Source organism: Brassica napus, chromosome C5 (genome assembly GCF_020379485.1).
Source record: "Brassica napus cultivar Da-Ae chromosome C5, Da-Ae, whole genome shotgun sequence".
In the NCBI taxonomy this organism is placed as follows: domain Eukaryota; kingdom Viridiplantae; phylum Streptophyta; class Magnoliopsida; order Brassicales; family Brassicaceae; genus Brassica; species Brassica napus.
The window spans coordinates 22,689,712-22,711,571 of record NC_063448.1 but is presented as its reverse complement, the minus strand read 5'-3'; the positions used below and the strand labels follow the sequence as shown (position 1 = coordinate 22,711,571).

General features: G+C 37.8%; 2 protein-coding genes and 1 long non-coding RNA gene across 3 annotated transcripts; 1 reads left to right on the top strand and 2 right to left on the bottom strand.

The window, feature by feature from the left end:
• Positions 1–2,432: 2,432 nt before the first annotated feature.
• Positions 2,433–7,449, bottom strand: LOC125587151. Its single transcript, XM_048757318.1, has 10 exons — positions 7,216–7,449; positions 7,000–7,139; positions 6,105–6,170; positions 4,705–6,006; positions 4,383–4,662; positions 3,666–4,291; positions 3,301–3,588; positions 3,118–3,223; positions 2,979–3,041; positions 2,433–2,930 (listed from the first exon to the last, which is right to left on the bottom strand). Exons 1-10 carry the CDS (start codon positions 7,447–7,449, stop codon positions 2,433–2,435), a joined length of 3,603 nt encoding a protein of 1,200 aa, XP_048613275.1.
• A 5,231-nt stretch (positions 7,450–12,680) lies between these two features.
• LOC111206239 lies at positions 12,681–16,921 on the top strand. Its single transcript, XR_002658386.2, has 3 exons — positions 12,681–13,511; positions 13,598–13,866; positions 13,973–16,921. It is a non-coding gene; the product is annotated as an uncharacterized LOC111206239 (long non-coding RNA).
• Positions 16,922–18,721: 1,800 nt separating this feature from the next.
• Positions 18,722–20,371, bottom strand: LOC106409525 (probable purine permease 4). Its single transcript, XM_013850147.3, has one exon. It carries the CDS (start codon positions 20,198–20,200, stop codon positions 19,028–19,030), a length of 1,173 nt encoding a protein of 390 aa, XP_013705601.2. The 5' UTR covers positions 20,201–20,371; the 3' UTR covers positions 18,722–19,027.
• Between the last annotated feature and the right edge of the window lie 1,489 nt (positions 20,372–21,860).

Sequence of the window (21,860 nt, the reverse complement as noted above, 5' to 3'; positions counted from 1 at the left end):
ACCTGATTGGATATCTTGTTTGATTCAGTAGGTGAATGTTGATCAGTAGGCGAATTTTGATCGGGTAGTCTTATCTTATCTAGAGGCCACGCTATTGTCCCATGTACTGCATCACCCATCTTTGTCATTTCAGGTGTAGGTCTCCAGATATAGGCATTAGGTTTAAAAACCATTTCGACTCTAAGAACTGCTGCATTCGGTCCCAGTGGAATTTGGTTGACGAGGTGAGTAGGTTCGGTTGTCAACAAGACACCCTCAGCTATCAACTCCTCTTCTATTTTCCAGTAATCAAATATTTTAACATTTCCTAAAGATGCAGCTACATCCTGAATCATGTAAAATATATTCACACATTTCAGGAGTACATTAATGAATGATTATCAAGATTTGGAGGACGGAATTTATTTACCTCCGACTCGTCGTTGTTGCCATTGTTTGAAATGTCAATGCCATCATCCAAGATGAGATTCTCAGATGGCCATGCAATTTTGACTCCAACAGCCTGACTAAGCGATACACAAGTTGGAGTAGGTCTCCATATAGGCGCTGTTACGACTGATACAGACTTCACTATAACAGCAGCCGCATTAGGACCCAGTGGAATGCGACCAATCTTATATGTGGGCTCATTAGAGTAGAATTCTCCTTCAGCAACAACCAAATCATCATTCGAAACCCAATCCAGTATTTGGCACCTTATTCCTCCGCCCTTGCTCACATCGCTTCTGTCAGAATTAGAATCAAATCCGTTTTTTTCCTATACCCAACAACCACAATCATTTTTGTTACAACCTTATACATATCAGAAGTTCGAATAATAAAACAAGAAGAATAACGAAGTTACCTTTTTACCAGCCAAGTCTTTAACCACATTTTGCAAATCTTGAACCTTGTTGATTAGTTCTGCTTGAGCTGCTTCAAGTTGCTTGACATGTGAATCTCTAGCATGTAAGAATGCCAACTTGGTTACAGTAACCCCTCGTCCCAAACCCCTAATTCTTCCTGGCTTATCTTTTCCTAGAACCTGAGTGACAGCATCTTCACCGATATTATCTGCTGAACTTGATTCCATTTCACTGTCAATTCTCTTTATCTTCTCCTGCAATTAAAAATTACACAAGTTATGTAAATTGTATTCTATAGCCAACAATATTATTGTTACAAGTAATCTTACTATTGTATCTGCAAATTCTTGACGAACGGGTGTTCCATCAGAATGTGTATGACCAGCGACCCAAACCTTAGTTCTAGTGACTAGCTTAGGATCAGAACTGTTTTTTTTCTACAAGTTAAATAAAGTAGTAGTCATCAGATCTCATAAACCCAATAACACACCAATTATTATTTCAAATTGTAAAACATACCATCTCCTCTGCAAGCCGATTCATGCCTTTTCGACTAGTGGTGTGGGGAATTTGAGCCTTTCTGAGTTCCCTGTACTTATTACTTGGTTCCTACATAAACCAAATACCATTTTGTAATAAATGTTACTTACATAACCCAAATGTAAATACGCAAGACACAAAATGTTACCTGAAAAGCTGCAGTACATCTTCCTTTCACCCAATTGTTCCAAGCTGTTACCGATTGTATGTTGCTGGGTTTAATTATCTGTAGTTGCGCCTTGTTTTTTGCTGCTCTAACTATGGAAGAGAGTCTAGATTTAGAGGCCCTCCACAAACAACCCATCTGCTTAAAGACTACATCCTTTTGCCAGTCTTCTGTCAAGTTGAATCGTCCCTGTACATAATATTCATATTAATACTGAACTCGTGTGTATGTATATACATAGGTAACATAATTACCTGTATTTCCTCCCACAGAGCGTTTTTTGTTTTCTCTTCCAGATGTCTCCAGTCATCTAGCAATACAGGCACATGCTCTCTCACAAGAGGACCAAGGAATGAGGACAGTGTCACTGATCCACGACCAACATGCTCTCCCAAAGAATTGAACTCCACATCTACCTTGTCCTCTATATGTTTCGCCACTTTTCGCATTTTAGTTGGACCTCTAGTCTTCTTCACTTGGTTATCAGATTGATGTGTTTGTGTCTCGGAGCTAGGAATGACTTCTTCTTCTTCGTCTTGTACATTTTCCTCGTCATGTTCTTCTTCAGCTGGTTGTGTTTCGTACTGATCATGTTCTTCGGGTGGTTGTGTTTCATCATCATCATTTTCTTCTTCGGCTTCTACAGTTTCTGGTTCTTGTTCCACTTATTCTGAACCGGTATGTTGCTCGAGTTCGTCGTGCTGTGACTCCTGTTCCACATTCTTCTTCGGGCAATTCTTCTTCTGTTTCTTGGTAGATAAAGACACCACAGGACTAACAGCAAGGCCTGCTTGACGTTTACTGCGACGCGCCTTCTCAGTAACAGCATTCTCGTTCATTGTATCAGTTTACCTGTTACAACAACAAACTTATTATTAATCTCAAAGAATAATACCCTCACAATCATTCCTAACACAAAAACTCTCGTCATCTGAAGCGTGATCTCCGATATCTTCATCATGCTGGACTGTTAACGTTGCAGGGCAAATTTCCTCTTCAGTCTCTAACTCATGATATCCTCTCGGAGGTGCTCTCATAACAACATACCAAGGAGAGCTGTCATCCTCTCTTGAGTAAAAAACTTGTTTAGCTTGAGAAGGCAGAATGTATGGATCATTAACAAATGCTGACTGGTTCGTGTGGAGATTCACAAGTGTAAAACCGTCTTCCTCTTTAACACCTTTCCCTTTATGTGCCCAACTACACTTAAACAGAGGCACCTGAAACATGTGGTAATCAAGCAATATGATCTCCTTTATGACTCCATAGTATGCTACCATGTCCGCCATTTGATTAGAATCTTTCGCACTAGCTCTGCACATGGAGAATGCTTCATTTGAAACCCCACAGTTCTGAGTCTTCCTTTTGACATCGTCTGTCTGGTATCAATGTCCATTAACTATATATCCCTTGTAGGTGTGTGCGACATTCCTTGGTCCAAACGCAAGCCATCTGAGCCGCTGAGAATGATCCTTTGAGTTATTTGGTATCTAGCATGAACAGATGACATATCAATATCATTACCAGATCACATATCAATATCATTACCATGACCAGATCACATACCTTATCTTTTATCAATGTCGAAAACCTTTCTGTATGAGTTTTCCATAATATGGTACCATTTCTTGCACATCTTCCATCTTTTGCTTGAAGTTCCTCTAAATGCATCCTGTAAAGGCAAAAATATCTTCATCTACAGTTATCTACACTGATAGTAAAACATAAAATATCTATATCCACACTTACTGAACATAAGGATCCATCACTGCAGTATTCATGAGGACATAACGATGAGCTACATCTCTCTCCTTGTCAGTAAGTTTCACTTCTGTAGCTTTTTGCAAAGGGCGCCCTTCAAGTACATTATCATGTGCCTCTAAATCTTCATTTCTTGTCATTGGTTCCTCAACTGGTACCGATTTCTGTAAGAACTCCATACAAAATGCAAGACATTCACCAGCTAGATAACCCTCTGCCATACAAGCTTCAGGTCTTGCAAAATTCTTCACAAAAGCTTTCAGTGTCTTCATATACCTGCAAATCAAGATGGTTAAAATATTGAAATTCGCTTCATATAATAATTAAGCTTCTAATGAAAACAATATACTTACCTCTCAAATGGATACATCCACCTGAAGTGTACAGGGCCACCCAATCGTGCTTCTCTCGCCAGATGCAGTGGAAGGTGGAACATGATATCAAACAATGAAGGTGGAAAGAATCTCTCTAACTGGCACATTGTCTCCACAATCTCTGTTTCTAGAGCAAGTAGCTTCTCAGGATCAAGAACGCGTTGACAGATTCTGTTGAAGTAATTGCACATACGACTCACTGCAATCCGAGGTCCTTTTGGGAGTAAACCTCTCAACGCAACCGGAAACAGATTCTGCATAAGAACATGATGGTCATGTGACTTCATGCCGCCAATAGAAGGAGGATCCAGTGAGACACAATTGGATATATTTGCACAATATCCATCAGGGCCTCTGAAGTTGGATAATCTTCTGCAGAATATTTTTTTTTCTTCTTTAGAGAGCCAATACGCAGCTGGAGGCAGATAAGTTCTCTTCCCCCTTACTTGTGTATGTAAGCTGCTTCGAATACCCATATCTTCTAAATCCTTTCTCGCTTTCAGGCCATCCTTTGATTTGCAACTATTCATCAGAATAGACAACAGGGCATCGCTCACATTCTTCTCCACGTGCATCACGTCGATGTTATGCCTCACAGGCATATCCTACAAGAAATTTTACAAGTATTTAGCATAAATAATATTAACAATTTCAGACTAATAAGGTAGGTTAAAGAAGGTAAATCAAATAAAATACCTTCCAATAAGGTAAGTCAAAGAAAATAGATTTTTTCTTCCACCGCCACATATCATGATCTTCTTCGTACTCCTCAGCTGAAACAACATCATCCTCATCTCCTTCACTCCTCTTTCTCTTACTCTTCTTAGGTAAGAGTTTTCCAAAATCGTTTTTAAAGTCCCTTATACTGTCTAATATTTCTGAACCGCTCTGAATCCTCTTTGCAGAACCAACCTCAACCGTATTGTCAAACCATCCTTTCTTTCGTCTGTATGGATGACTAGGCATGAGCCGCCTCCTGTTCTTCATGTATACATGTTTACGACTGAACTTTAGTCACCTATGTGGTGTATCCTTCCCACAAACATTACACGCTTGCTTGCCTTTCACTTTACAACCAGCTAAAGTTCCTAAACCAGGGTAATCTGTGATACTCCACAGCAACATGGCTCTAAGAGTGAAACTCTCCTTCTTAAAGGCGTCATAAACTTGTATACCTTCTGTCCACAGTTCCTGCAAGTCTTCCATCAATGGTTGTAGATATACATCAATATTGTTGCTAGGTGCGGTTGGGCCAGGAATTAGCATGGTCAACATAATGTTCTCGGACCTCATACACTGCGTTGGAGACATATTGTAGTTGACCAAGAGAACAGGCCATGTGCTGTGGTTGGTGTTCTGGATGGAGAATGGATTCATGCCATCGGTTGAAATACCTAGTCTTAGGTTTCTTGCCTCAGCTGCGAACTCCGGCCATTTGTTGTTTATCTGCACCCAAGTCAACGAATCCACTGGATGTCGCATAGTTCCATCTTCAGAAGCATTAGTGGAGTGCCAATACAACTCCTCAGCCAACCGCTTTGATCTAAACATTCTCCTGAACCTGTCTTTGATCGGGAAATACCTAAGCACCTTAGCAGGAACCCCTTTCTTCTCCTCACCAGATTGCTTATCCTTCTGCCATCTTGATTCACTACATCTTGGACAGCTGACCGCATCTTCATACTGTTTTCTATATAAAATACAGTCATTCTTGCAGGCGTGGATGACGTCGTAGCCAAAACCAAACTGTTTCAGAAACTTCTTCATCTCATCAGTAGACTTAGGTAGCACATTTTCAATGGGAAGCATGTCATGAACCAAGGACAGTAGCTGATCAAAATAGTTCTCAGACATCCCACTCTTCACCTTTATCCTGTAAAGTCCCATGATTGCAGCAACTTTTGAAAATTTCTCACACTCCGGGTACAACGGAGTTTCTGCATCCTCTAACTTCTTTCTGAACTCAGCCTCTTCTGGACTGTCAGGCCCCTCAAACGCTCCTTCATTCTCTTGTTCAGCAGTCTCATTGCCTTCACTTGCCAAGAAAGTCGTTCTGAACAACTCGTAAGCCTCATTTTCAGATGAGTACACATCAGCTGACTTATCTGGTCTTGTCTCCCCGTGTTTTGTCCAAAACACACAACTCTTGTACTTCTGATCCATTCCTCTAATCACCAGGTGCTCCAAAACTGTCTCACAAGCTTGATGGCAGACATTGCGACAATCAACACAAGGGCAGAACATTTCAGCTGGATCTCCTAAACGTCTTGATGAAGAAGACACAAATTCACTAGCTCCTTTCTCATACTCAAGGCTATTCCTGTCATGTAGAACAAATGAGAATACAACATTCAGTCTTCCAAATAAATGAGATCAACACAAAACAATTTCTAAAAGATAGTGAAGTGAAGTTAATACCTTGGTAACCAGACCCACGATTTATCCATGTTACCGCTCCGAGCAATTGTACATACAAGACGCTCACTTTATCAACCCAGAAAACCAAAACAGAACGAGTTTTGTAAATAAAAGATGATAGTGTCACTTGTTTTTACCTTTCGATAAAATCTCTTCAATTTTGCTTCGAGTCAGCTACAAAATAAGAGAATTGTGTTAAAATAGAAAGAAAAAAACTAAGTAAAAGAGAGATGAAAAGAAGAAAATGGACCTTAATCCGAAGATCTACAAACGAAATCCTTCCTGCAAAATAGTATACAGAAACGCATCAATTTACAATGCAATAACACTAGAACATATATAAGAAAAAGAAAATTGAAATATAATCTGATGGGTTAGTAAAAGCGAACTCACCTTCGACGGATTGGGAATGGATTACGACAAGAGAAGAGGAATTGAAAATGGATTCGACATTACGAGAAAGTGGATTCGAGATGAGAAAAGGTAAGAGCTTAGGAATTAAAAATGAAATTAGAAGTGATAGAGATTGAGATTGATTCTTTCCAGCACAAAAGAGGCAAGGAGATACGAGAGAGAGGGAAGATCGTAACCCTAATAATTTGGGTTTTTTTTCCGACACTAATCTTGTTTAGGAGCCAAAATTTTACCAAGTGTCCCGGGTATAACCGCGAAACTCAACCATAACACTTTTAATCATTTATTGCTATTATTACACTCCTATTTCTTCTTTAACATACACTTAATTTTTCTTTTTCAGTTCACAACTCTAACATAGCGTTTCGAAATATACAAACGCTATCTTTAAAACCCGCGTATATCAAGCATAACACAATTGAAAAAACGCTATTCCGGTCTGCTATTAAAACCCATTTTTCTTGTAGTGAAGTCACCATACCGATGCGCATTATCTTTCCACCAATCGAGGATGTCCAAGCTCTGGAAATTAGTAATGTCCAAAGGTGGTTCTTCAAGATAAGCTTCTAGAGGTGTCTTTCCACTCACAATGCCATTGACTTTGCGAAATGCAAAGAAATCCTAAGAAAGTTTATTTAAAAAAATCAGAGAGGCAAAAAAACAAAAGCAAAGGTAAAAAAATTGAAAAAATACTCACATTGTAGTTCACAAACATTCCCGTTGACCCTGCCGCACATGCTTTTTGTGAAACAGTCTCACGTGGCTCAGTGGAAGGTGAGTTATTCTTGGATTTTTTGTCGTATGACTCAAACATAATACTGAGCTTGTCACGCAAGTTCTTCACCTTTGCATCACATGTACTCATGTCAAGCTTCCCTAAACAAAATTCAACAATTGAAAGCTTAAACTGTGGATCAAAGACTGCTGCCATTGCAAAAACACTACTAGCTTCATCTCAATATTTGTCAAACTTCTCTTTCATCGGTGGCACCATGTATCTGACAATCTCATCTTCACTTTCCTCATTTCTCCGAAGCCAATCATGGATCAACCAAACCTGATCGAAATACAGGTTTGCGGTCGGGTAATTCGAACCAGCCATCAAGCTTGTGATCACAGCAAAAGGACCCAAAAAATCGCAGATATTCACTGCTCTAGTCCATTCCTTAGCTGTGGGCGCTGTTTTATAACCCTTCTTATCAAATGTCTCCAACTTAACAAGTGATTTACGGTACTTGATGGCTCTTTCAAGCATATAGTAAATTGAGTTCCATCTTGTCGACACGTCCAGTATTAGCCATCCACTTTCTACTACACCCGCATCATCCACACATTTTTGGAACAATTGTTCACATGTTTCCGATCCTAATACATACTTAACACTCTCTCTTACTTTCTGCAAAGAGTCTCCAATAACCTTCAACCCATCTTGTACTATGAGATTAAGTATGTGAGCTGCACATCTTACATGGAAAAACTCTACTCCACACAACAAATCATCATTTAAATTCAGCTGCGACTTCACAATGTCCTGCATCGAGTCATTACTTGTAACATTATCTAATGTGACTGAGAACACCTTCTTTTCAATTTCTCACTCTTTCAGTGAATCAAGGAGCTGAAGCGCAATACTCATAGCGGTATGTGGTGGTGGTAGAGCACAAAACGTCAGGTCTTGTTGTTTAACTTCCAATTCTGATCAATGTAATTTGCTGTCACACACATGTATCCTTCCTGTTTCACGGATGTCCACAAGTCAGACGTGAAGGAGACTCGTCCAGGGAGACCCGCTAATTACCTCTTGAGTGTGTCTCTCTCACTTTCATATAGTCTGTACACAGCTGCTCTCGCTGTGTTTCGACAAATGGTTTGGACATCAGCATTCAAATACTTCCAGGTGTCTCTCACTCTTTCATACCCCACGTACGAGTAAGATAGATCATGCTGGACCATTGTCTTAGCTACCATCTGCCTAAACACAGTATGATCATACTTGCAAGATACCACTTTCCCTTCGGTGTTGAGTTGTTGATGCCTTCCTCGATTCTTTGGATACATTTTACATCTCAAACGATGTCTTCTCAACCCACTGGTTCCATGCGAGTGAGATTGCCATGCATACTCATTCTTGCAATGATTGCATGCAGCTTTCAACATTCCATTGGGTTTTTGGACCACCTTGAAATCGGCCCACACATCTGATCTTTGCCTCTCTTCCCTTTCCTCTTCACCGAATTCATCCTCATCAACCTCTTCTTCATCCAGTTCATCACCAAGCTCCGATATGTCCTCTGCGACCTTCTCCTTCTTCTTTTGCGACTGAGTAGGCGCAGCCTTATTCTTTTGCGACTTTGTAGGCGATTTTCTTAGCCCTCCACGAATCATAGACTTCCCCTTACTACACACCTGTGCAGACGAGCCAACACCACCATCTATAGTGGATTGCTACATGGGTTTCCTCGTGACTATTTTGAAACTGGTCTGTCTGCGAGGCTTGGTTTTTTTGGGTTGGTTGAGTGATTTCAACATCAGAATCATCAGTATCATCGACAAGACTGATAATCCTTTTTCTGCGTCCTTCCTTCTTCCCATCATCACGAGTTACACCACCTTCAAGGATCTGATCAACGAACTCATCTGCTGCAGCAAGAGAACCTAAGACTTCATGAGTTCCAAAGTCCACAGTATTTGGCGGGGAGTAATTCGGATCAAACGTCAACTGATCTTCTGACTCGCTCCTTGATCCCATGGTCTCTCTCTCTCAAGCTTTGCGGGTTTTTTTCAACTTTCAACGTGACGACGTGAATGAACTAACCTTTTTAGGATTTTTTAAATTTTATCTATATTTTAAAATTTTTGTTAATATATTATTTAAAATTTGTTACTATTGTTTTTTTTAAATTTTCAAATATTTATACAAGTACACAAATACAACTAAATTAAAAATACCATCTAGTCAGAGTGATCTATCATCTACGTAAATCAAGCTAAACTAGATAGTGATCCGATAACCTACGCAAAGCAAGCTAAACTAGACAGTGATCCGGTAACCTAGTCAAGAGAAGTCTCACACGTTTAAGAGCTTACTAACGTGAGGTCCTTAAAGCTGCTATATCGGATGAAACTGGAAACTACTCGAGCAACTGGTGTATGTACTCGTGCTATCCTTCCTTCTTCAGCATTACGCCATCACCTCGAGACATACAACAAAAAATACAAAAGATATATCAGTTCACATGACAAACAATATCAGATTACACTAATGTAACTAAACAAACTATATGATTCTTGTCTTAACTTCGCAGCGGATCTTGCGGCGTAGCCAATGAACAATCACTCTTCATTCCTTTGAATGATTTTTTCATCAGCTACGCAGCTAAGATCCGCTGAAATAGTCAAGACAAGTAATGCAAGTAGCTAAACTACTCAACACAATATAGTAAGACACAGTGAACTTGTGAAGACAAGTAATACAAGTCAATCTCTATTTCAAGCAACAAGTAACTAAACATCAACCTAGCGGATACTTATTATCTTATCAGAGTAGTAACAACCTACAATTTAAAAAACTTTCAGCTCGGTGTTGTATCTTTTTTTCTTGAACACAGAGGCGTCTGGTAATAACCAGACAAGCTGGTGTGCGATCAACACATACATCAAGCCAACACCATAACATGCTATATCGTTTTGAGCCTACACCGGCTTTCACGGTCATTACCAGCCGCCTCCTTGCTCACCTACAGAAACAAAAGACATATGAAAGACTGAATCAAGTATAGAAAAGTAATGCAAGTAAATCACAATTCCAATACAAAAGTAATGCCAATAAACAATATCAAATTACACTAATGTAACTAAACAAACTACATTAGTCCTCTCTTAACTTCTCCATTTCACAATTTCAGACAACAATTAAAGATCAAGCAAACCTAGAAAGAGGCAATTGAAACTAAACATCAAACAAAACTGATAAATGAAGAGTTTTATACTAACAATATCAGATTAAACAAAGAGAAGACATGCAATTTACATTGAGTAATGAACCAGCACTAAGACAGACAAACATGTAATAAGTTCAAGCTAATAATCAAGTAATAAAAGTTCACTTCATAGACATAACATCATATTTAGCAGTTAACAACATCAAACAACAAACGAAAATCTGAGAACCAGGAAAAAGGGAAAAATCGCTACCCTACTCAAGACATGACAATAAGACACAACAGTCTAGTAATCGAGTTAACATCAAATAGAAAATGACAACAAGAGACACAACAGTCTATTTAGATCATCTATAATCATCTTATGAACAATCACTCTTCAGAGACAGAACATGACAAAGTAAGCTAAGCGTTTTCAGCTATGTTTCAGAGTAGTCAGACTTACAACGCTTTCAGCTATGTTTCGTATCTTCCTTTACTCCTTGTTCACCTTCCAAACACACAAAAAAAGAACACAGAGACTGAACATAAGTAATTTCACTTCAAGAAACTATCAATATCAGATTACAAGCTTAACAAGACATTCTAATTGCCATCACCAAAGATACATAATGAGTTTCATACCTTCTCGGTGCGGAGAAGGAGAACCTCCAGTGGCGGATCTAATAAGAATAGAAGCTCCAGTGATGGAGCTAAGAAGACTAGCAGCTCCGGTGGTGGATCAAAGATGAGGAGATCCAGAAGAAGAAGATAACACGCCTGAAATAAGGAGTTAGAGACAGAGTGTTAGACCCGATAAAATATAAATCCACAACAAATCATGTTTGAACTTTCTTTACCTGTGGCATGCATGCAGTCACTGTCACTAAAGAACCCATCGTCGGAGCTGGATCTTCGTCTTCGGTGGAGAGTGGGTTCGCGGTCTCCGGTGGCTTAAAAAAGCTCCACTCTTGGAGATAGAAGACACATGGGAGTCCGGAAGTATCATCGACCTTCAACTCGCAGGTCACCGGATCTTCATTTGTCGCTGTCGCCTTTCTCATCTCTCTCTCTCTCTCGTTGTTTAAGGTTGTACAGAAATGGAGTGGAGCTGTGGAGGTTAGTGTTGCGGGACACCCAAATCCCGCGGTTAACATGAGGCCCATCCCGTTTTGGCCCGTCCTGCCACAAGACCTGCCAGCGAGGCCCGCTAATCTGCGGGATTTCAAATCCTCGGCCCAGTACCCCCCCCCCCCCCGCCCCAAGCCTTAACGGGCCTGGCCCGCGGTCCAGTCTCTTCTTTGACATCTCTAACTGCAGTACTTATCTTTTTATTTATTTAACAAAAAGAACCTTAGATTTGAGATGTAGAAATAGCATCTAGACCTAACCTTTTTAATGTGATATTCATTGAGAAAAATCATTGAAATTTATTGTGAATTTTATAATATTAAATGTTCTGATTAAGTAACTCAACGGGATATCAATATATTTTACCAAAGGTTTTATTAGTAAGGGATCACTTCATCTATGTATTGTGTAGTCTGAGGAGTTATGTATGTACTCAGTGGTAGAGTAAGAAACTTTTTTGACTTCAGTTATAATATATAAATTTAATATTTAAATTAGAGATATATATTTTATTATAATAAAATAACTTTTTTTACAAATTACAGAAATTAATAAGGTCAGATGCCAAATTTTAACTAAATATTATTAAAAAATTAGAGAAAAATACACTAAAATGTTTTTTCCCAAATTTTACCGGGGTCATCTGCCCTCACATGTCTCTATCTGCGTGTATGTACTTGTTCATTGGTCAGGTCAGCGATCATCAAAGAATATCTCTATTTTTGGTTTGATTTATCAATCCTACGATTCCGTAAATTTAAAATTAGTGTTTGTAGCTTATCATTTAACCACTCCACCATACAGTATATACTAAAAGAAATTAGACGCTTCTATTATACGGTTTTATGTATGTTCAACCAGCATAAATCTAACAATAAGTAATGTAGAATGCGATTCCCAAAAGATTAGTATGATTGATCTTTGGAATTGCATTGAGTTTATGGAATCTTTAATTTTTATAGATGTACCTAATTTTGGTTCTTGATTAAGCACAACCATATATAGGTACCAAGTCAGTTACGAGTAATTTTGATCTAATTTGGTATGATAATAGACCTGTGAACCTCCTAATTACAGCTCAAAATTTTGATCTATAATCTTTGGAGCTTATCCCTTTGTAAACTGTAATCCCACAACCTAAAACAACGCAAAGGGCATTTTCAATGAACCTTTTTTAATTTGAAGTATCGATTTAGTTAATTCCTCTTTAACTTTCTTTTAGTTGTTTAATGCGTAATTCATTACCAACGCACTTACGATAATCATGGCACCATTTCTTTAATCACCCCAAAAGTCCATTCCCTCTTTTTTTTTTTTTTACATCGAAAATAAAACCTTAAAAAACTAGTTAGCAGCTTCGTGGCCAGCGTAAGGAGCTAGTCAGCTTGGTGCAAAGCAGTTGACGAAATGGGATCCAAACACTCGTGATCTTCCTCCTTTAGCAAGAGAGTCAACACGGAGATTCATCGATCTTGGGATATATGCTATTGAGAATTCGGTAAAATCAGCGGAAAGAGCTTTAATCTCATCAAGTTCTGGCTCCATTGCTGGCCAATCTTTGTCCTCCTCTAATAGCTTGATTAATTGCTCACAATCTGATTCAAATCGGATCTCTCTGTTTCCTAGCTTCAATACCTCGTGCATAGCCCACAATAAACCTTCAGCTTATGCGTGGAGAGGGGATGTCGCCTGTCTTGTTCCTTGTGCTCCGAAGAGGACCGAGTTCCATCATCAAGTAATACAAATCCCAATCCAGCTCTGTCATTCTCTGTTTTCCAAGACGCATCCGTTTGGCATCTCCAACGAGCTGAATGAGGTGCCTGCAACACGATGTTCACAGCTTTATGTTGTTCTTCTGCGTCTATTTGCGGTTCCACATCTATTATCCGCGCAAGCAGCCAGCTTTCAGCTTCCTTAACAGCAAGTTGGAGTGTATCCATTGGTGAGGTATCCTTGTCCTTAAAAACGTTCTTTTTGCGTGCCAAGATATCCTTGTCCTTAAAAACGTTCTTTTTGCGTGCCTTCCAGATATACCAAGCAATCCATGGAAATGCAGCCAGCACGTCTGGACTCACTCCACTTGCCTTTGCACGGAATAGCAGAAATTCTATATTTGAGAATAAAGAGTTACACGGGAAGGACCCCGGAGGAGATGGTATCGAGCATAGGGTCCAGCACTGCAGCGCCGGTGGACATTCGAACAGAGTGCGGTTAATCGACTCGCTTTCACCACCGCATCGAGTACATGTACTCTCTCTAGCACAGTGCCAGTCCTTCAATTGTTTCACGGTAGCTAGGTACCCTGTCATAGCTTGCCATAAGAAATGTTTAAGCTTCCTTGGAGCTTTGATTTTCCATATTGCTTTCTTAAGTCTCGTTGTACTTGGTTCTGTTGTATCATAGGAGGAGGCCGCATAATAGAGGTCATGAGCAACTATGTAGCATGACTTAACTGTATATAGCCCCGATTTTGTGAAGTCCCAACAGTAGCTGTCCTGGCGACCTGTACGACTAAGGCGGAGCGAGGTTACTCTGGGTATGTCTTATGTTGCCACAAGATCGTTTAACAATTCAAGGTTCCAAGAGTGGTTCTGCTCGTTGATTAGGTGATGGACACGGAGGTTCTCATCCCGATGATCTGCAGCATTTAGCGGAGGTCACGCTGGATTCGTCGGAAGCCAGGGTTCGTCCCATACCTTTGTATCATATCAATTCCCAATCTTTTTCCTGAGACCCTTCCGGAGAACTTCTTTCGATGCTACTATACTTCGCCATCCATATGACGGGTTGTTTGCTTTTTCAACTTGCATTGAAGTAGAGTGTCTGTAGTATCTTCCTTTGAGTACTCGAGCTAAGAGTGAATGTGGGTACTTTAGCAATTTCCACAGCTGTTTTGCTAGTAAGGCAATGTTAAACTCGTGAAAATCACGGAAACCCAGTCCACCCTTTTTCATTGGTACACATATTTTATCCCAAGCAACCCAATGAAGTTCTCTATTATTGAATTTAGTACTCCACCAAAATCGTGCGACAGTGCTCGTCAGATTTTTTGTTATTCCTTTTGGAAGTAGATAACAAGACATAGTGTAGGAGGGTACTGCCTGGGCTACGGCTTTAATCTGAACCTCTATGCCGCCTTTTGATAAGAGCTTCGTCGACCATGAGTTTGTACGATCCGAGAGGCGCTCTTGGACGAAGCTAAACACCTGTTTCTTAGAGCCACATATCTTTTCCGGTAGTCCGATGTACATGCCCATTCCACCTTCTTGATTAATGGCCAGTGACCTTTTCAGGTCAGTTTTTGAGAACTCTACAACCTTAGAACTGAACATAACTGAAGACTTGGATTTATTCAGTCGTTATCCAGAGGCGTTACGAGATAATCTTATATTATTATATAAAAACATGGTTTACTTATCTAAACATTTTAAACATCAACAAATATGGGTCGACGAGCTTCACGCTTTTTCCAACGTCTATAGGCTCAATCTACGTTATACAGTACAAGTCAACTTCAATGATTAATATACCTATAACAAAACTTGAATAAACTTTGTCTTTTCTGCTGATGATTTTTGTTTTGGGAAATCTTTGATTCATTTGTGATCAATCTACAGAAAGCAAGAGATTACAAAACTTCTCTATCTAACTGAATAGTGTTGCAACAAATAAAGATTTAGAAGCACATATAAAATGTGTGAATCAAGGAAGTACCAACAACTAGATCTTAATTGCCATTTCTAGGAATTATGCTTATTCTCACACTTATAGAGTCAATTTTTTCGGTGACTCACTTTATCGTCTCTCTTCCTTTTATAGAGGAAATGTCTTGTGTTTATCCTGTATTTGCTCATTCACTCGAGCTACTCGACGACACAAACACTGGCCCATCCTTACCATTGATACAACTACAAAGTATGTGGTTATATAGCATATGAATTTGCTTATTATTTGTTTTATTTCGTTTTGTTAATAGTTGAACTACCAGCTGATAATACATATGATATCTAAGTCGTTTGTTTTTACTTGTTTTGTAATCATAGGGTTTGAGGCAAAACGAAGATTAATACTTGGAGCATGTAGAGCGACGGGCATTTGTTAAACGGTTATAGTATATCCATTTATGTGAGATTAGGAGATGTTAAATGATATGTGGGCATTGTAAAGTCGTATTTATATAATGGAAACATACATAACCCTACATCGGGGTCATAACTTCGATTCAATTTGTCATTGAATCAAAAGGAACAAAATTTTGGATTTTGTGGGTCTAAAATATTCACAAGGGCTTACAATATTAGTGAAGAGTCATAACCTTATTTAAAACACAAAAGGATAATAAGAATAAAACAATCCTTTTCATATGAAAGTGCTCCAAGAAAAATACAAAAACTAAAGGAGCATTAGGGAGACAATGTTAGTAATCCACACCGAGTTAATGCCAAGCTGCATCATCATCAATTAAGCATGTCTCTTCTTTATTTCACACATTCAAATGTTATTTTCTTAATCTCTCTCTCTCTGTAAATTAATGATGATGATCGTGATCACTTCTTTTTATTTTTGGGTATGTTGTGACCCATAAACGACAACACTTTTCCTTTTTTAGGTTTTATAATTTTCTATGGGAATGGTCCTATTGGATGTCACTTGTATATTGAAATTATGTTTTGTCTGATATCATCATTTATAATATTCATCACAGTTTCGCGCAATTGTAAATTTAACATTAGTTCCAATATATTTTTCTTTAAATGGACATGTATATGTATACATTAAATACCATAAATGCTTTCATTTTTGTCAATGAACTCTTCGTAAAAACCCTCAAACAAAATGCAAACCATGCGGTAATAGAGAGAAAAAGGCAAATCTTGCTAAATCAACAACTTGAGAACTGTTTCCTCTAGAAATAAATCGAAGCTAAAAGGAGGAGAAGAAAGCAAAGCCATTACGTCCAGGAGAGTGAAATGATATGTTTTTAATCCATTTCAGTTTGATCACACTTTCACTAGTCTTTTTTTTTTTTTTTTTGAAAAGACTTTCACTAGTCTTTCAATGCCGCTTATGTATGATCCGAAATATATTATTTTCTAAGAAAAAAAATTAAATGCTAAGTTTTTGGTAGTTTTGAGGTTTTTGAAAAGTTAAAAAAAGAAGAGATTAATTGAAATAATGGCAGTTGATGAAAAGTAACGGTTCAGAGATTATGTGATTTAGAGTAAACTAGGTTAATACCCGCGCTTTGTATTTGCGCGGGATCAACATTACATATAAAAATTATTTTATGTATTAAATATTTTTACATATTATGAAACAATAAATATATATTAAATAATTAAAAGTCAGTAACTATTAAATATATAATTAAATTAGTGTGAACATATAAATCAATTTTACTAATCCAAAAAATATTTTTTTTATATTTGAGAGGATATGTAATTAAATTTAAATGATACTAACATAGATAATATATTTTAGTATATTTTTAATATTAATGTCTATTAAATGATGATTTCTACTCATATAGTTTTTTTGATCATTTGTATCTTTTATAGAAAAAATTTTAAATTACTGATAACAAAATTTTTATTGTAGGATTAATAGTTTTAGTAATTTATAATCTAAAAAAAAAAAAGTTGTCAATGATCGCTCAAAACTTTTATCAAAAAAAATGTTCAAAGTAAATTTTGAAACTAAAATATTGTATTTTATATGGTTTATAGTTTAATTTAAAACGATATATATATTAATCTAAATAATTAATTAAATTAGATTTTTTATTTATATAATTTTTGTAATCATTTGCATTTTGTCATAACAAAAATTTTAAACCATGGATCATAAAATTTGAATGTGAGACTTTTAACAGTTTTAGTAATTTAAAGCTGTTTGTAAAAATTTAAAATATAACATATACATAAAAATCTAAATTTTTATTATATGGTTATTGTATTTGTTTAATTTATTTAATAGTATAAAATTAAACAAATATGATAGAAGATACACTATTTTTTTATCAATTCTTTATTATTCAAAATCATTAATTGCCATATATACTTTAGCTACATTAGACAATTCCGTAAATTTTATTTAAGGAAATAATAAAGTACATTAATGATGAATTATTGTTAGTTTAATAAAAAAACTTATTATATAATTAGATGAACCAACATATTTCTCTAATAATTCTTAGAATCATCTTATTGATGACATGTGGTTACAAAAAAAAGTTATAATGTTTTTCAAATAATATACAGGGGATAGTACGTAGTTACATAGATATTGACCGTCGACCGACATAATTATTTATCACAGTTTCGCATAATATATTTTCAGATTAGTTCCAATATAATTTTTTTATTTAAAGTAAATAAGCAGGATAGGTATTTGTCCTAATAAACGAAGTACCATAAATGCTTTCACTTTGCCAACGAACTCGTCGCAAAACCCTCAAACAAATTGCAAACATGCCGTAAAATGAGAGAAAAGGGCAAACTTGCTAACTCAACAACTCGAGAAGTTTCCTCTAGAAATAAACTGAAGCTAAAAGCATGTCCATCCAAAAATATTTTAATGTATGTTTTAATTCAAAATAATAAATAAATAAAAATAAGAGAGAAAAGTTGTTTTTTGATGCCAGTTACAAAAAGAGATATTTGAGATACTCAATATACATGTATGAATGACAGTTTTTTCTTTAAAAAAATATTTTATTAAAGATCTATAGTAAAAGAGTAATACTTTTTTGTTGAAGCGGTTCTTATCAGTGAAAAATGCCCTAAAAGGAAGAAAAGAAAGCGAAGCATACTAGAGAATGTATTTTTTTCTCTTTGTTAAATGATTTCTTCCTGTAGAGTGTTGTGGAAAAATCATCATTATTTAGCTACGTGGATTACTTACCCTAAATCGCATAAATTGCAAACATTATCTGAAATAATACTATATATTTTTTAAAAAATTAAAGTTCTAATTTTTTTGGAGTTTGATATTATTTGAAATAATGGCGACTGTTGAAAAAATCTAGTGGCTATTAATGAATTATTTACTCGTTTCAAATCTTGTCTATTGTAATAAAATCCGAGTAGTGAAAGTCAAATTAAGATCTTGATTTTTGCTTTGCTACTTGTTTTTTGTTCTGTCAAATAAACCTTTTATATAATTTAATATTTTACTAAATGGAAATAATAATGCGTAATTTCATACAATAGATATAGATATGACTATCGACCGACATTGAAACTCACTTAAAGGATTACATAATCAGTATTCATTGTTAGATAATTCATAAATATAATCAAAAGGGGAAAAAAAACCTAAAAACAAAAACAAAAAAAGCAGATGCATTAAGTAAAAATAAAAATAAAAATTGAGAAGAAAAAGAAAGAACACATAAAAGATACTACTTTTTATTTGGCTTCCTAAAAATCATAACGACTATCTCAATCACACATATCATCAAACCCTTTCATCCGCCGCCGCCACGTCATTTTTAATTTTACCCATCTCCAACTCTAACTCTCCACCGTCTTCCACCGTCTTCATACCGGTGTGTCCCTCCTCCTCCTCCTCCTCCTTCTCCTCATCCTTCTTCATCTTCACGTAAATCCCATATACATAAGACGAGAATCCCCAAATACATAGCACCGTCGACACAATCTTCACGCCGCCGAACGCATCGCCGTACACCACCACACCTCCAATCACATTCATAGCTAGTAACGCCGTCATGCAGATACCTCCGGTGATACTAGACGTCAAATAAACCATCCCTGACGTGGCCGCGAAACAGAGCTGCCATGTCACCACATTCGCTAAAATCGCCACCGTCCAGTAAACCGTCGGTCCTTTAGTGAAAACTTGGTTCGCTTCCTTAACCATTTCTTTAAACCCACCGTCGAAAGCCATACCGATTGTGGCGAAAACCGTGGCAGAAAATTCCATAACCAGTTGCATCTCCATGACCATCGCGTAGCAATAAACGGACCTGTAGACCCTCTCCGTCACGGGCAGGTAGAGCGCGAAGAGTAAACCGGCTCCGATCGTGGATAAAAACCCGATGAAATATTTGGTTTTAGTTAAACCGGCCGGTTTATCTTGGCTCGAACCGAGAGCTAATAAAACAGAGCTTAACGTTAAGAGAACAACACAATTGAGATTTGAGAAAGTGACTTTCTGTTTCACTATGATCACGGACAAGATCAGAGTGAAGATGAGTTGTGTCGAGAGGAGAAGTGATGATGTGGACACTGGGAGGTACGAGGTACCCCATGAGAAGAGGAAGTTGTTGAAACCGAGGATGAGTCCGATTACGACGGAGAAGAGGAGATGGCGGTGTGTGAAGCGCGTGAAGGGACGGCGCTTAGTTGTTCTGAAGACGAAGCGAGGGAAGTAGATAAGCCCGAGGAGGAGTGGGAATCCGGCGGATTGGACCCACGTGGAGACCCACCGGCTCGAGCCACCGTGGACGAAGTAGTATTTCGCGAGGAGGCTCGAGGCGATGGAGCCGACGAAGAGGCAGCCGTAAGTAGTGATGAGGAGGCCGAGGGGTCGCTTGACCGGTGCTTTGACCAGGTTTTGTTGTTGTTCTCCTTCTTCTTGTTGATCTGCGTTTACTCGAACATCACTCATTTTTCTCTCTTTGTGTTTTGATATATTTTATTATCTCTATTTGTTTATTTCGAATGAGAAGAGAAAGAAGATGAAGAGTTGAAAAGGTGAAGACGTTTTGGTAGAGGAATGGTTTCGGTATGTAACCACATACACACTCACTCGGATATATATACCAATATGTTAATTTTGAATTAAGGATATCACTGCATCTATTCTATTAAAACAAAGTACATAACAATATTGCCTACTTTAAAGTGATTTTACTGATTTTTATTTCTTTTAAAATTATTTCTAACCACTTCATTTATTTTCTTTTTAAAACAATTCAACATCATTTATTATAAAAGTACAAAACGTAACTTATATGTTTTTAATTGTTATTTACTATTTTTAACTACTTCATTAATAATATAACAACATCATTTATTTTACATGTTAACAATAATAATTTGACATGTTTAAATGAAATTATTCTACAGTTTAATAATTACCGACTAGGGTTAGGGCTTCTGCGGCGACTCTAATGGCGATTCTCCAGATCGCAAGCTTCCTTTGAAGTTTTGATCTTTATCTGATCGACACGTTCTATGGCGTGTGGATCACCTGGCTATACAGAGTCCTCATCGTACGCTGTATCTCGATCGCTCTTATCTGGAGTATTTCCCACGGCATCAAAGCCGATCTGTTCATCGTCGACCTCTCTCGGTCTGATCACGAGTTCACTTGATCTCCACGTTCATTGACGTGTGGTTACTGATCGATCGACTACATCCCTGCCCCTATCCATTCGATCATTTCGAATCCGGTTGTCTCCGCTCTCAGTTCCGCTACTCTTCTTGGCTCCGGTTAACGAGTGGCATCTTCACGGGTTGTTGAGTCAGGTTGAGGCTACTACTTTTTTTGGTCCGATCTTACGTCACGGTCTGAACCTCTCTGTTTCTACCGATCGTTTTGAAGCAGGAATACTACAGCTCGAGCCCTCATATGGGGTCCTCGTACCGTTCAAAATCAACTCATATGGCTGATATTAAGGGCAAGGGAATCCTCTATGAGGATGATGATGAACCGATTAAGTTAACTGATCATGATGTCTCTCAAAACATTAATGAATTCAAGCTGTCTCTGATCGGCAAGATCCTTAACCCGAAAAAACAAAGTGTGGAGAAACTTCTCCAGAAAATGCTGGTTCAATGGGGCATGGAGGAATGATTTGGGAAATGGAAAGTGTCTACTCAACTTTACCACTGAAGATGAGCTAAACTCTGTTCTTCGACAGGGTCCGTTTCACTTCAACTTCTGTATATTTGTGCTGGTTCGATGGGAACCCATCGTCCATGATGACTATCCTTGGATAATACCATTCTGGACTCGACTGATTGGTGTTCCCTTACATCTATGGACCGAGAACAACCTGAGGGAAATAGGTTCACGTCTGGGGCATGTTCATCAGGACACAATAGAGCTGATTTGAGGGAAGAATGCTCCTAGATATTGACTCTCGACGGCCACTAAAGTTTGCAAGGAAGGCTGAATCTCCTGAAAGAGATGAGGTTACGATTGAAATTAAGTACGAGATGTTGTTCAAACATTTTTCTACTTGTGGCATGCTTACCCATGAGAAGGAATATTGTCCTTTGCTTCAGCATCAAGGCGTCTTTGCGCGGGTTCAGCTGCAGGA

Excerpts from the sequence above, each read along its gene's own strand:
- LOC125587151 (XM_048757318.1), bottom strand. The coding sequence starts at position 7,449 with ATGGCAGCAGTCTTTGATCCACAGTTTAAGCTTTCAATTGTTGAATTT. Across the intron at positions 7,140-7,215 it reads GAATGTTTGTGAACTACAAT|GATTTCTTTGCATTTCGCAA; the intron begins GTGAGTATTTTT and ends AAACTTTCTTAG. Across the intron at positions 6,171-6,999 it reads TGGAAAGATAATGCGCATCG|TGAGCGTCTTGTATGTACAA; the intron begins GTATGGTGACTT and ends GGGTTGATAAAG.
- LOC106409525 (XM_013850147.3), bottom strand. The coding sequence starts at position 20,200 with ATGAGTGATGTTCGAGTAAACGCAGATCAACAAGAAGAAGGAGAACAA.